Genomic DNA, 14895 nt, shown 5'->3' with positions numbered 1-14895 from the left:
GTTAGGAGGCAAATGAAGTCTCCCTCCTTTCCCAGTCCATAATCTTGGGTTAATGTCCTTGCTCCTTGCAGACAAGGCCATGACTTTTTGTCTTTGCATTTCCAGGACCTGGTGCAGTGCTCAGAACAGAGTAACCCTCGTTAGCTGGAGTGTATTCTCACTCTCAAACTTATAAGCCTAGGATTTGCAAGCCTCCTAACTCATCCACACACCAGAAAGTCAACAGACAGGAGAAAAAAGTTGATTACTTTACAGTTCTGCATTTCTTACTCTAGTTCCAGTTTAGCCTGAATACCATTAGGTAACCAGTTCCTATTTTTACCTTTGACCTCTTGCATAGGAAGAACAATAAATTTTATCCTTTGAATGATAAAGAGTGCTTGTGAAGCCTCTCAAGGTTTCTGAGCAGAGTGATACTAACATGTTGTACAAACATAAAGCCAATCCCAGAGCCAGAGGGACCCAAAAAAGTGTGAAAGAAGTCCAGGCTATGTATACGCAGATCCAAGGGAAAACACAGTGAATTACATCATCTGGATCTTGTTTGTGAGAGGGATTCTGATTCGGACATGCCATTTCATTTCAAAGAGCAAGAGTTTTTGCAAAGGACAGGTAGATTAGATTAGATTGTGAAAGCAAAAAGTGAGTGCAAGTGTGACAACTGGAGTCTAAAAGAGAATCAAGAAGGAATTAAGTTGCTAGAACAATCCACCTTCATCGGTAACCCACCTATTCAATGAATAAAGGCAGAAAGCAAGGAAGATGGAGGTTACCACCATCTTTAGTTGTCTATCAGGCAAAGGAAAAAGGAGAAATGTATAACCATTTTAATCTCTGAAGTATGTCTTCAGAGGTCAGGCAGGGATCTGGCAGAGAAGCTAAACAGGAAGAGGTAAGAGACATTTAAGAGCAGGGGTCAAGCTTGCAAATAAAGATTTAAAAGAATGATAAACCCAGCGGTGGTGTGAATGTGAGGAAATGATCACTCTTAGGGCTAGGGCGGCTGGTGGAAGCATAAATAAGTGTAACTTTTCTGGAAGACAATGTGGCCATGTGTATCAAAAGCTTTAAAAATGTTTCTTTCCTTTGACCAGGCAATGCCACTGCCACTCCTAGAAATTTTTAAGGTAGCATTTGCACTAACACATCAAGTTGTATGTATAAGGCATTCCATCAACCTCCGCACGTTACTGTGAAAAACCGGAAACTCGAGGCACAATAACAGAAAATGAATTCAACAAATCATTGTATATGCAATCAATGCAATTTTACAGAGCCTTACCTCAATTACAATGTAGATCTACATCGATTGACATGGACAGTTGTTCATAATATTTTAAAATTAAAAAAACAAACCCCAAAGCAGCATATCCAATACGATCTTATTTTTGTGAAAATGGAAGGCTATACATGCAAATGTTAAGAGCTGTAATTTATGGGTGGTCGAAATTTTTGCTTACTTGTTTCCTATTTCTCACATTGAACACGGATGAAAAGAACAGAGGGCAGGGGAAACTCTTTCTGCCACCACTAATCCTGCTTTTTTTTTTTAAAGATTTATTTTATTATTTATTTGAGAGAGCGAGAATGAGAGAGAGAGTACATGAGAGGGGGACGGTCATAAGGAGAAGCAGGCTCCTTGCTGAGCAGGGAGCCTGATGCGGGACTCGATCCTGGGACTCCGGGATCATGACCTGAGCCAAAGGCAGTCGCTCAACCAACTGAGCCACCCAGGCGCCCCTAATCCTGCTTTTTTAGTCCTGCATTTGATCTGAATGCAGTGGGACACAGTATCCTATGGCAACTTTACCAATTTGTTTGATCTCACGGAACCCCGGCATACAGATGCCTTCATACACACTTTCAGAGAGATCAGCCTGTTTTTATTCTGTGTGTCCCCAAGTTGTCCAAACAGCCAACTGCACCACTACAGCGTGAGCTCCAGAAGCAGAGGGACCACACTTACCACAACCATATAAACGCATGCATTTCCCTGGACCCTAGAGAACCCTTGTGGCTGTGGGTTGCTAATAAATTAGTCTAGACCCTTGTGGGAACTGGGAGAGTACATTTTGTTTTAACGCTTTCCTATTGACCAAAACATGAATAAGCACCTGATTGTTTGCCACTGAAAAAAATGAAGGCCTCCTGTTTCTTTTTTTTTTTTTTAACATTTTATTTATCAGAGAGAGAGAGAGAGAGAGAGAGAGAGGTCACAAGCAGGGGGGAGGGGTAGAGGGAGAAGCAGGCTCCCCACTGAGCAGGGAGCCTAAGGCGGGGCTCAATCCCAGGACTCTGAGATCACGACCTGAGCCAAAGGCAGATGCTTAACCAACTGAGCCACCCAGGCGCCCCAGGCCTCCTGTTTCTTACCCTTTCTCAGCAAGAAGTCTGAGCATCACATCCCTGCCTCCTCAAGGTCCCTGTTAAACAAGAGGATGGAAAGATGGGGAGCTCGTAACATCACCCCATTCCATCACTAGCTCTGTCTGGGGAGCTGAGATGGGAGACCTCGTCCCTTGAGTTCTCTCTCTCTCCCCAGGTAACCACATGAGGCAATTATACATCTATCTTCCATGTAGAGGTGAACATTAGCTCCACACATGCATGTGAACTGTCAGAGCTCAGAGAACTCCAAATGAAGAAAATTTCACCCTGGCAGAAGGTTCTTTCATTTGCACTTGATGCCCAAAGTCAAGTAGAGCTGTCCCAAGAATCTGGAAGAAAATGATTCGGAATGTGAAAGACCAAAATTCCTGAGTTTGATTGCCTAAAGCCTCGTCTATTGGTCGTTGGTCTAGAACATGTTCGACAAATGAAGCAATTCCAGAAAGCACCAACATCCCGCTCTGTCATCACTACTAAAGATTTAGTTTAGTTTCACTGCTGACACACATTTATACATAAATTTCTATGCCTGCATCATCTTCATAGACAAAATAGCAAATACTTCTCAGGAAGATCTCTACACCTTCATCTCGTTCTGGTCCTAATGCCCAAAATTACTGGGATTCTTGAATGCAATCTGTTTTCTCAGCTCCTTGTTTTTATCTTCCATAAAATCACTCTGTAATGATGACTATTTTGCTTAACATTTGTCCCTTTTCTACAACAATGCAATGTAGATGTATAAAGGTCTTAGCACAATGTTTGGCACGTGGTGAGCAGTCAATAAACGTTACTTATTTTACCGTTAGCTTAATATAAAACTGAGATGACAGCATAGTATAGAGATTAAAGGAGAGGATTTTGAAGCCAGGCTGCCTCCATCTGAACCCCAGCTCTGCCCTTTTCTAGCTATTTTGTGACTTTAGACAATTTTTAGGACTTCTCCGTGCTCAGTTTCTCCATGTGTAAAATGGAGGTAATAATTGTTCATACTTCATAGGGGTAAATGAGTTATAACGTGCAAAGATTTAGACTGCCATACAGTAGCCATGTTATAAGCATAAGCTATTATTATTTATTCCTTTCAATCCTGAGTGTCCAGAAGATCATTTATGTTTTTTCCCCCTTCTGACTTTTGCTCTCTTTACCCAGAGTCCTTATTTTACTTTAATATGTGCTAAATTCTATATCTATTTTGTGTGTGAAAGAAACCAAGATTTCCCTTAATGAATTTTTGGAATATTAGTAATAATTTTTATAATCTATGAAAGCACTAAATGCCAGTAAGAAAGAAAGGTAGTTGATCAGACTTGGTGCTCGTACAAGGACTGTGTTATGACATTTAAAGCAGCGGTGTCTGAAATCCCGAATGCAAACATTACCATGAATTTCTTGACTCAATCTAGTCCTTTTGTGCACAGGAAGTCAGCAACAATTACACTGAAACAAAGATGAGTACATGAAACTTACATGAAATTAAATTTTACTTCCCCAGCTCAGAAAACTTCAGTGGAGGACCTTTTCCCCTCTATCTCCCTGAGAGGTGGGTTTGTTTAACTGTAACAAGTCACACAATTACTTCACACAATTACACTTTGTACCCAAAACAAAACAAAAAGTCCTAGAGGATGGGACTCTTCCAACATGTGGATTTCCAACATATAGGAATTTAGGCTTCTTCAGAGCATGGGAGAGCCAGGGCAATCGTGGGGGATGGGCACTGGTGGGCATTCCCAGGTTCCTGTTTTGCTTTGGCCCTGCCCCTAAACTGAGCAATGTTGCTTGCAGAAAGCCACAGAATTTGGGAACAGTGGGGGACACTCTTTTCCCGCTGTGAGTTAGTCAGCTCGCTCTTTCCTGAGGTTGGTGCGGGCAGAACTGAGCTCTTTACAAAGAAAAATTTTAATATATCTGATTTGAATATTTCTGTAATAGGAAGCATGCTGATGTTATCCCCACAAACATTTTCAAGGGATAGTTCGTCTCATTCTGAGTAGAAAGGTGAAAAAATGGAAAAAATGGGAACCCATGCTAAATGTTCTTGAGGGCCGTTGTTTCAACACTGGGTAGGCATGCAAGGGAAAACATTTTCTTTTCCAACTGCAAAACTGCAAAATGTCACAATGGTGGTTTAAACACCGATCAGAACACAGAAAAGTTTGCCAGCGCTGCTACTGAGAATTTTTTTTTTTTTTAAAGTCATTCCCTGCTTGCTTTCAAAGGAAATTATCAAGGCTCGTGCATCAAAATAGCACATGCCCAATTAAGAGCACAGTCTTTGGAGTAGTTTGTAATCTCTGCTACTGTTGCTTGGGTGGCCTTTAACAAATTGCATGGCCTTTTGCAAACTACATCTCCAAGTTTCATTGTCCTTCTATATGAGATTTCATGTGAGTCTCCCAGGATTTTTGTAAGGATTTAGTGATATAATCCATGAAGCATATCACAGTGTCTGGGACAGAGTAAGTGATCAATAAATGGTGTGTTTTAATATGATACTAATAACCAGGCATGTCCTTACAAAAACCACTCCTTTGAACAATACTTTCTGCTAAGCTCCTTAGTATAACTCTTTCACCTAAGACACAAATGCTTCAAAAGGGAAAGCAGAACCCCCCCAAATAGGAATATCCAATCCCTTTTCTTGCCTGAGGATTAGGGAACCTCTCTACTTAACTTGAATGGGGCTCTTCTTGTTCAGATTGCATCACACACGCTGTTCCACTGGGTGTGTCTGGTGATCTCAGCAGAGGAATGGAAGTCACATGAGGGAGAACATCCGCCCCAGCAGCTCCAACCTGCGGCTGGCAGACACAGCCCAAAGTGCTCTCTAACTGCAGCTTCCTCTCCTACCCTTCTTCCTTAGGCTCTCAAAAACAATGATGATAGGGACAGTGATGAAGCTGATGGCAAGGTCGATGAGGACTGCTAACATTTAACATTTATTCCGAGCCACACGCTATACGCACCTATTTCCTTCAATCGTCCCAAGGGTCGTAAGAAGTAGGTCCTATGATTTATCCCATTTGACATATAAAGAAACCAAAGTTTACAAAGGTTAAATAACAGGCCCAGGGTCCCACAGTGTGTAGCAGGGGGCCAATCTGGAGGCAGGTCCTAATTCTAGCCAGGGCCTTTATTCTTAACCCTCAGGCCACACCAGCCCCACTGCTACTTTCAAGAGTGCTTACAGGATTAGCGCGGGTCCTGCTGCTCTCCCCAGATCAACTCCACCAAACCCCACAGTCTTGAACATCTTTCTGTCCCAGCCATGCTTCCTGAGCTAAAATTCACAGGGACGGAAGAGCGGTAGCTCTGGCAAGTGGTACACCCATTGCTAACTTCAGTTTGATTCCCATACTCCCCAAACGAATTAATTACCCCTTCTGGCCTGCAACAGCCATGAACCCTAATGCAAAAAAAAATAAATAAATAAAAATAAAATATAAAATAAAATAAAATCCCCATAGGGAGATTCCTGATGGACATCATGCCTTTTAACTAGTACCCTTGGTACTCCAACATTAATATACAATGCCCATTAATAATTAAATTTATTTTAAAGATGAAGAAATAGTAAGGTATGAGGAATGGTTTGCCCACAGCTATCCAACAGATGGACATCAAACAGCAATGAAGCCCAGTGGGCCCTGGGTGGGGGGAGGCTTACCACCTGATTATTCGGGGCTTCTAATGCCTTGTGGCTCCAACCTCTCCACACGCTCTCCGCACACAAAATGTACCGTGCAACTACCCTCTCACGGGCTCAGCTAAAAGAATAACACGTCCTAGAGCAGGGAGGGCACAGGAGAATAGTAAGTTGACCCTTCGGGACCAGTTTCGTATTATCTTTGAACCGGACAGTCTCGATTTCTCAGGGCAAGACAAAAATGTCCCCCAATACTTGTCAGCAGTTTTCAGCGGAGGGAAAACTGCAGCTGCAGCACCTCTGGCGAGAACTCTGAGCAGTAAATGTGCTTACACGGAGTGTGTGCAATTTGGATTAGGAACCGGACGGTGAGGTGGATTCTTTGCCCTTAGTTCTCCGCCGGAGCCCTAGAAATGTAAAAATGCCAGCCACAGGCCATTCCTTTTTGTTTATTTAAACGGAGAATTTTTTAAAAATCACTTTTTCCACTTCACGGCTCCTTGGGACCAGGGAATAAAAATAGCGATGTCAACAGGAGCCAAACTTCTTCGGGGGGAAAAATACAACGAGAGGGGAAAGAGCCCTACTCAGAACAGCCCAAGTGCTCAGCAGCTGCCTGGAAACCGCATTGCAACCGCTTCTTGACTTGCCCCATCTCACGGCAGGTCTCAAAGGCCGGCGCAGTTTATCAGGAAGTCCGCGGCGAGCCCAGCACAGCTCGCCCTGCGCCCTTCACCCTCCCCGGCGCGACCACCTGTCAGACCCCGAGGGCGGCGCGGGCGAGGCGGAGGGCTCGCTCAGGGAAGGGACGCCGGTGGCCCGGGACACCCGGGAGGGCTGGGACCATCGCGGAGGCGCGGGCGGAGGCCGGCGCGCGCGGATACTGTCGCGCGCTCAGCGGCCCCAGCGCGGCCGCCTCCGGGGTGGGGGGGAGGGTGGTCGCAGGTGCACCCCGCCGCGCCGTGCCCGGGACTCGGCCCCCGCGCGGCGCTCGGCCCGCCCGGGGCGGTGCGGCGGCGGCGGCTGCGCGGCGCCGCGGGGCGCGTCTTACCTGTTGATCTTGAGCGCGAACGCGCGCCGCTCCGCGCCCGGCAGCGTGGCCATGGCCCGCGCGCGGCTCGTCCGCCTCTAAGGGCGCGGGGCGCGGACGGCGGGGGCCCGGCGCGCCGCGGAGCCGCTGCAGCGCACGCCGAGCAGGGCGCGAGCCTCATCTGTCAGTGCGGCTGGAAACTTCCGCATTTCCACCTTCGGCGCCGCAGCCACGCCGGGGGAGGGCCCAGCCTCGGGGCTGCTGCGGCGGCGAGTCCAGCCAGCCACCCGGCGCCCGGCCCGGCACGCAGGGAGCGGGGGGCGAGAGGGTGTGGACACACCGCGGAACTGCCCTCCGGATGCTCCGGCCGACGGCGCGCTCCGGCCGCGGGGGCCCTGACCTCAGGCAGAAGCGAGCGCGGGCGGAGGGCTCCGCAACCGCGGAGCCAGGCCGGAAACTCCATCTGCCCGGAGCGGCGAGGCTGCCAGCAGCGCCTGAGGGCAGGAGGGGGAACGCGCTGTCCGCCCGCCCCGCGCGCTCGGCGAGGTCGGGACACCAGCCCCGCACGTCTCCGCTCTAGGCCTTCGGAAGGGTCCGCACCAAGCCTGGGGGTGGGGGGGTGCGGGGGGGAGGCTGATTTGAAAACACAACCAACCAGCCAACCCACCAACCAACCAGGGTACAAATCTACTTTTGCAAAAGATGTGTCCCTCATCCTTCCTGGGGCACTTGCTGTAAATACAATGAATCCAGCCAAGGAATAAACATTGTTAAGTTATCCCCCAATGCCCCCTTCAATTTTTTCTTTTTCTTTCTTTTCTTTCTTTCTTTCTTTCTTTTCTTTTTTTTTTCCAACAGGAGGATAAATGCTTTTCTCTGGGAAACACTGCACGCCTCTTTCCTGTGATTCAAGAACATGCTGCAGTCCTGTTGATTTCAGTTTCAGACTGAGAAGTCGGCTAAGAGGCCCAGACCCAACTCAAGAAAAATCAGAAAAGTCCCAGTGCTCACCAGAGTGGGAAAGTACATGTTTATTTCAAGTTACTGGTTGCTCAGAGTTTTGCTCTAATAGAGCACTCTAAATTCTACCTCTGTTTGGCAACTTGCCCTTTAAAAAATACTAAAGCAGGATATTTTTGGTTCAGAGCTACACTGCTGTCCAGTGTGACTATTGACCATTGGAACAGATGGTTAGTCTGCATTGAGATGCACTGAGTGTGTAAAATGCACATCGGATTTTGAAGACAGTGTAGAGAAAATAATGCAAAAATATCCTGTTAGTGATCTTTTTAATGTTAGTTACATGTTAAAATGATAGTTTTGATATTAGGAAAATAAAATATTAAAATTAGTTTCACCTGTTTGTTTTTCCCTCTTTACAATGTGGCTTTCATGAAAGAAAATTTAAATTACACACGTAGTTCACATATGAGGGTCACATATGTTTCTATCAGGCACTGCTGATTTGTAGTTTGCAACCTAATATATAAGTAAAACTCCTAAGGACTGAATTGAGTCTCTTCTTGATGGCCTTCCTTTCTCTGGTTTTGCCTGGCTCTGTTAGTTTAGTAATTCCTCAGAGCTGGTTAGGTGACTTTTCCCTGCAAATATCAACGCCTTTAAGCATATAAGACAAAGTTCTTCAGTCCAACGTTATTATATAGGCTATGAAAAAAGATCCAAAGAAAAGAAAGCTTTTTGTAATGTGGAGTTTCTGACTTCCAAATTCTAAGTCTATTTACTGCACTGGGATCTATAAGCCAACATTTAGATCAAGAGATGCTGAGAGAACAACACTGTGACAACTTCTCAAACTGAGAGCAAATGGGTGAGTTGTAGACAATTTCTTACACCGGAATCTTGAGTCTGCTGTGTACCAAGTCAGCCTTTCATAGGGCTTCTTTGAGTTTCTAAATGTTTGTGACACACATGTTCCTACAGAGCAAAAATATTCTAGTTTCCACACAAACACAAATAAAATGTAATGAGAGTATCTCAAATTTTCAGAATTTTCAATCAAGGAGAACTTTTTTGTGGGGGGAGGGGGTAAGAGGGAATGGAATCATAAAATCTCCCATCTTAACACCAGGTCATGCTGCATTCAACTTAGTATTTGATACCTAATTATAAAGATTAGGCCAGCATTATGCTCCATGCTGTCCATTCTTGGATGGTTAGGAATGACTCCAGATTTCCTCAACAGCGTTTTAACAATTCACCGTGAATATGTAATCCACTAATTTAGTCAGATGCCTATTTTTAAAATGTATCGGCTCTGGGATACATTCACAGATCACAGATCACTAGATAAATCCCTGGCTTCTCACTACTTCTTTAGTTCCCTGTAGTTGGGTATCTCTCCTGGCCGCCCCCCCATCCAAAATGCACTCTAGGGACGCCTGGGTAGCTCAGTCAGTTAAGTGCCCGCCTTCGGCTCAGGTCATGATCCCAGGGTCCTGGGATGGAGTCCCACATAGGGCTCCTTGCTCAGTGGGGAGTCTGTTTCTCCCTCTGCCTGCTCTGCCTGCCACTCCCCCTGCTTGAGCTCTCTCTTTCTCTCTCGCTGACAAATAAATAAATAAAATCTTAAAAAAAAAAAAAAAAGCACTCTAGAAAGAAAGCCTCCTTTCCACACCTATGACCTCTCTTGGCCTTCCTCTTTCTCTGCATCTCTCTTTCGTTGATTTTGTTTTCATCCTCATAAAATTCGTCCCTTGGCTTTTTTTTTTTTTTTTTTTTTAAGAGAAAGCCAGCTCAGGGTGGGGAAGTGGGGGGAGGGGCAGAGGGAGAAGGAGAGAGAGAATCTTAAGCAGACTCCACGCCCAGCGCAGAGCCAGTTCAGGGCTCCATCTTATGACCCTGCGATCATGACCGGAGCTGAAATCAAGAGTTGGATGCTTAACCAACTGAGCCACCCAGGCTCTGGACTTCTATACCAGATGTAATGTCCATCATGACAAATTCTCCTCCAGCTTTCCCTAGGTCTTCTTACCTCTCCGGAAAACCAGCCTCTTTCTTTACACTGCATCGTTCATATTTTATTTAACAAATAGCACTTACCTTGTCCCAGGACCTGTTCAGAGCCTTTACAAATGTTAATTCATTAGTTAATTACAAACATTAAGTAATAACACTATGCCTACTTTGCAACCAGGAAAACTGAGGCTCAGAGAGGTTAAGTGATTTGCCCAAGATCACAAACTGTAAGGGACAGAGTCATTTCCAATCCTAAATCGATGCCTATCTCCCAAATATGTCCACTTGAATATCCTCAGACTCCATGAATATAAAACTAGCGCTCTCCATCTCTTGTACCCATTTGTAACCTGGCTCTCCCTCTGTGATCACTCATTTCTATTGGTGGCCTTCTTTACCCATTTGCCAATTTTAGAACTTTGGAGTCATCTAGGGTGGGAAAAGCAGGAAACCTGTGTTCTGGATCCAGCTTTTCACAAACTGTGTGACCCGGAGTCAGTCACCCCACGCTTGGCTGACAGAGCCCTCCGTCTCAGGCTGATGCCATCTGCTCGCCTCCCTCTGAACTCTGTGAATGTGTCAGCTCTAACTTCTTCCTCTTCTTTACCCTTTGGATCTAATCGTCCACCAAGCTCTGTTATTTATGCTTCATAAACCTCACTCCTGTTTAGTGTCATTGTCCTCGCTGCTTCCCTTTTGGCCCAGTTCTCAGCAATCAATGTCTGGATAACAGCACCAAAAAAAAAAAAAGTTTTTAATGGCCTCCCTGCTTGTCACTTCTTTTTGATTCTGATTGACTTGGACTCTAACGTTGTACGAGTTTTACTAAGATGCTTGTTTCATCATCTTTCCCTGCTCAGTTAACTTTGGTGCCTTCCCATAACCCTACAACCAAGGGTGACCTCTCCAACTGGTTCATAGCCCCACTTCATGTAACTAATTCTAACCCTTACGTCTCTGTCGAAGCAAAGGAAGATCTCCCGGCCTGGGGCCTTCTCTGCTGCTGTCATTCTTCCTGCCGTCCTCACCTGAAATCCCAACCAGTCTCTCCTGATCCTTCAAAGTTTGAATGGAGTTTACAGCTTCCACCTCTACCTGAAGGAGTATGTCTTTCAGTGTGACAGCACCTCGAACTAGCTAGAAAGGGTAGGTCATTACCAGTGAACACAACCTAGTGGAATTTGAAGTCCATAGGACTACAGAGAAAAGTGTGATCATTTGCACATCTCCTTCTTCATTCCCCAAACCATTTAAGATTTTGTTCATCTGTCCCCTTCTGAGAGCATCTATTTAACACTGGAATGCCCCCTTCCCTACTCTGACACTTCTTTTTTTTTTTTTTTAAGATTTTATTTATTTATTTGAGAGAGAGAATGAGATAGAGAGAGAGAGCATGAGACGGGGGACGGTCAGAGGGAGAAGCAGACTCCCCGCTGAGCAGGGAGCCCGATGCGGGACTCGATCCCAGGACTCCAGGATCATGACCTGAGCCGAACGCAGTCGCTTAACCGACTGAGCCACCCAGGCGCCCTACTCTGACACTTTCCAACTTTGTTTTTCTCTAAAGGACTTTATCACTATCTGACATACTCTATAATTTATTTATTTATGTTTGTTATCCCTCATGCTTCTAGAATATGATTCCATAAGTGCAGAGATTTTTGTTTTATTCACTGCTCTATCTCTGTTGCCTAGAACAATTCCTGATGCATAGTAAGTGTTTGACAAGTACTTGAATAAATGAATGCAGAGCAGACACTCAGTATTTGCTTTTTTTTTTTAAGATTTTATTTATTTGAGAGAGAGAATGAGAGAGAGAGAGCATGAGAAGGGGGAGGGTCAGAGGGAGAAGCAGACTCCCTGCTGAGCAGGGAGCCCGATGCGGGACTCGATCCTGGGACTCCGTCCTGGGACTCCAGGATCATGACCTGAGCCGAAGGCAGCTACTCAACCAACTGAGCCACTCAGGCGCCCTCGGTAAGTATTTGTTAAAGTGAACTTAGTAACAAACTATAGAAATGATCCCTGAAAGTATAGTCTTAGATGGGAGTAATTGAGTTCCATGTGTCCTTCAGAAGAAAGTAAGAATCTTTTTTATTTTCTTGAGTATTTCAGCTCCGCCTTTGTATGCACGTCTTCCAGCTCTGTTTTGTCTTTATCTTTTGGGTGGAGAAATGAAACCAGCACATAGATTATTACAAGCAAGTGGATATTTGTATTGTTGTCTTATAATTGAAGACAGATACAGAAAGATCTGTGTGCTGGCATTTAAAGCCAGCCATATCTCAGACATTAGAATTGGAGTTCCTATTTTTCTCCACTTTATTCCTTATACTGTCACAAGAAATCTGTAAATATGAAAACAATAAAGAATAAGAAATTTTCCCTTAACGATCATGGTGACAAACATATATATATAAGCGTAGTGTATATATTTTCATATGTGCACTTCATATACGTGTATTTTAATCTAGGATTTAGCCCATATTCCAACGTGCAATGGTATTTCATTTTCAGTAGGAATATTCAAACCATAGCATTTTATAACTAGAAAGACCTTGGATTAATTCATTAATTCATTAATTCATTCTTCATTATCATCTGTATGCTTTTTATTCATTCCCCAAACATTGACCCAGTGGTGACCATACGTCAAGCTCTGTACTAAGTGAAACTACGGGCAAAACAATGAATAATACTTGCTCCTGGACTTCGCAGAACTCATGGTCTAGGAACGAGATGCGTTACAAAGTAAAGAAGAAACTTGAGTTCCCGGTGACAATGCAGGAACCTTTTGTTTCCCAAAACTCAGCGAGGGCGGAAACACAGAGAGGAAGTGATTTATTCTTGTGGCGAGGGTGTTGGCAGAGAGACTGACGCTGAGGAAGAATAACTTAACTGACACAGTGACTTGGGGACTGGGTCTTAAACAACAAGGAAGCATTCGCCAGGCAGAGAAGTGCATTCAGGACATCACGGGCACAGGGAGCACTGTGTGCCAAAGCAGGGAGCCCAGAAACGCCATTGTCCATCCTGGGAATTAAAAGTACAAGGGGACCTGTGGGGTGCAGAGTGAAGTGGTGACAAACGAAGCTTTGGAGGTGGGCAGGGTCTGAACATGGCCGTCCTGTCAAAGAGTTCAGACTTTGTCCTACCAGACGGTGGTTTCCGTTTCTTTATCTAGGTCATCAGTCTCTTGGGGGATGATCTCTCTGGCTACCTGGAGGTGCATGATGAGGACTGTCCAGGAGAGGATGGGCGCAGCATGGTGGGGATTAGGCCTCCTAGATCTGGCACTGCCATCCCCATCTTCCTCAGCCAGAGCACACACACCGGACACAAATGAAGAGCTACACAGTTCTTTACAGAAGGATTTAGGCAGATTTCCCAAAGTCACATCACATAGAGAGAGGGAAGATCTATGGCGGACAGAAAGTCAGGCCTGGTGCTCTGGTCTGGTTCCTTCGGCCTCTCACTGGAGTGCCTCACAGGGGTCTGGTCACTGCCCCATTCCTGACCTAAGCTCTCTCACTGACTTCCCTGAGGTCACCCCCATCAACACACTTCCCCATCAGTCTATTTTCTTCTCCCCAAAGAAAAAAACCATACCTGGAGACAGGAGTGGGTGATCGTAGTTGGCTTAGAACTGCTCTGACTCATTCTCCCAAGCTTCCCAAAGAGGGACAAAGGGGAGGGTAGTTGTTGGGTAGGCAGTGAAGAGACTTGGCTGTACTCACGTTACTGAGAAGTTGGGTAAGATAATGCCCCTGAAGGACAGAGCATACTGCTGGGTAGCCACTATCGCCTCGGGGCATGTGGGCTGCAATTTTTACTATTATCCAACATGTGTGCTCCTTGAAAGCCATATAAGCTGTCTTTTACATATTTACTATTATTTTCTCCTAACAGATTCCCAGAACTGGAATGTATGAGGTCAAAAGTTGTAGACTCCTGCCAAAAAATGCATAAATCTAATCATGAGGAGAGAGTAGACAGACTTAAATTAAGGGACATTCTACTAACCAGGCAGTCTCTAAAAAATGTCAGTGTCATGAAAGACAAAGAAAGGCTGAGGAATGGGTTCAGATTAAAAGAGAGTACACAGGGGCGCCTGGGTGGCTTAGTCAGTTAAGCGTCGGACTCTTGATTTCGGCTCAGGTCATGATCTCAGGGTGGTGAGATTGAGCCCCACGTCGAGCCACATGTTGGGCCCCACGCTCAGTGGGCAGTCTGCTTGAGATTCTCTCTCTCCCTATCCCTCTGCCTCCTCACCCCAGAAATAAATAAATAAATCTTAAAAAAAAAGAGAGAGAGTCTATAGAGACAGAGCAAGTAAAGGCAATGAGGGATGCTAGACTGGACCTCAGATCAAGAAAAATAAATACTATATGGGCACCTGGGTGGCTCAGTTGGTTAAGCGACTGCCTTCAGCTCAGGTCATGATCCTGGAGTCCCGGGATCGAGTCCCACATCGGACTCCCTGCTCAGCGGGGAGTCTGCTTCTCCCTCTGACCCTACCGCCTCTCATGCTCTCTCTCTCTCAAGTAAATAAATAAAATCTTAAAAAATAAAAAAAAAGAAAAAGAAAAAGAAATACTATAAAGATTATCACTGGGGCAATTGGCAAAATCTGCATCTTGACTATGTATTTGATAACAGTATTGTATCAAAGTTACATTTTCTAATTTTGATACTTACACTGTGGTTGCATAAGAGAATATCCTTATTCTTAGTGGATACATACTCAAATTTTTAGGGTAAAGCAGCAGAATGGTATGATGTCTGCGACTTACTTTCAGAAGCTCATCCATGATGTTGATGACAATGATGATGTTAATAACATTAAAATAAG

At 45.0% G+C, this 14895-nt stretch overlaps 1 protein-coding gene and 1 pseudogene across 1 annotated transcript in view; both read right to left on the bottom strand.

The window, feature by feature from the left end:
* The window catches only part of DOCK8 (dedicator of cytokinesis 8), a 218723-nt gene extending 211501 nt beyond the window's left edge, over positions 1–7222 (bottom strand). Inside the window, exon 1 of the mRNA XM_025891603.2 lies at positions 7089–7222. Within this exon, the coding sequence (XP_025747388.2) occupies positions 7089–7141 (53 nt within the window). The 5' untranslated portion in view covers positions 7142–7222. The remainder of the gene's footprint in view (positions 1–7088) is intronic.
* A 4748-nt stretch (positions 7223–11970) lies between these two features.
* Positions 11971–12084, bottom strand: LOC112838903 (small nucleolar RNA U3; annotated as a pseudogene).
* Between the last annotated feature and the right edge of the window lie 2811 nt (positions 12085–14895).

This window comes from Callorhinus ursinus, unplaced genomic scaffold (genome assembly GCF_003265705.2).
Source record: "Callorhinus ursinus isolate GAN/ISIS: 27379988/994484 unplaced genomic scaffold, GSC_fseal_2.0 scaffold28, whole genome shotgun sequence".
NCBI classification, from domain to species: Eukaryota; Metazoa; Chordata; class Mammalia; order Carnivora; family Otariidae; genus Callorhinus; species Callorhinus ursinus.
The sequence above is the reverse complement of the archived record's forward strand: the minus strand, read 5'-3'. Positions and strand labels throughout refer to the sequence as shown.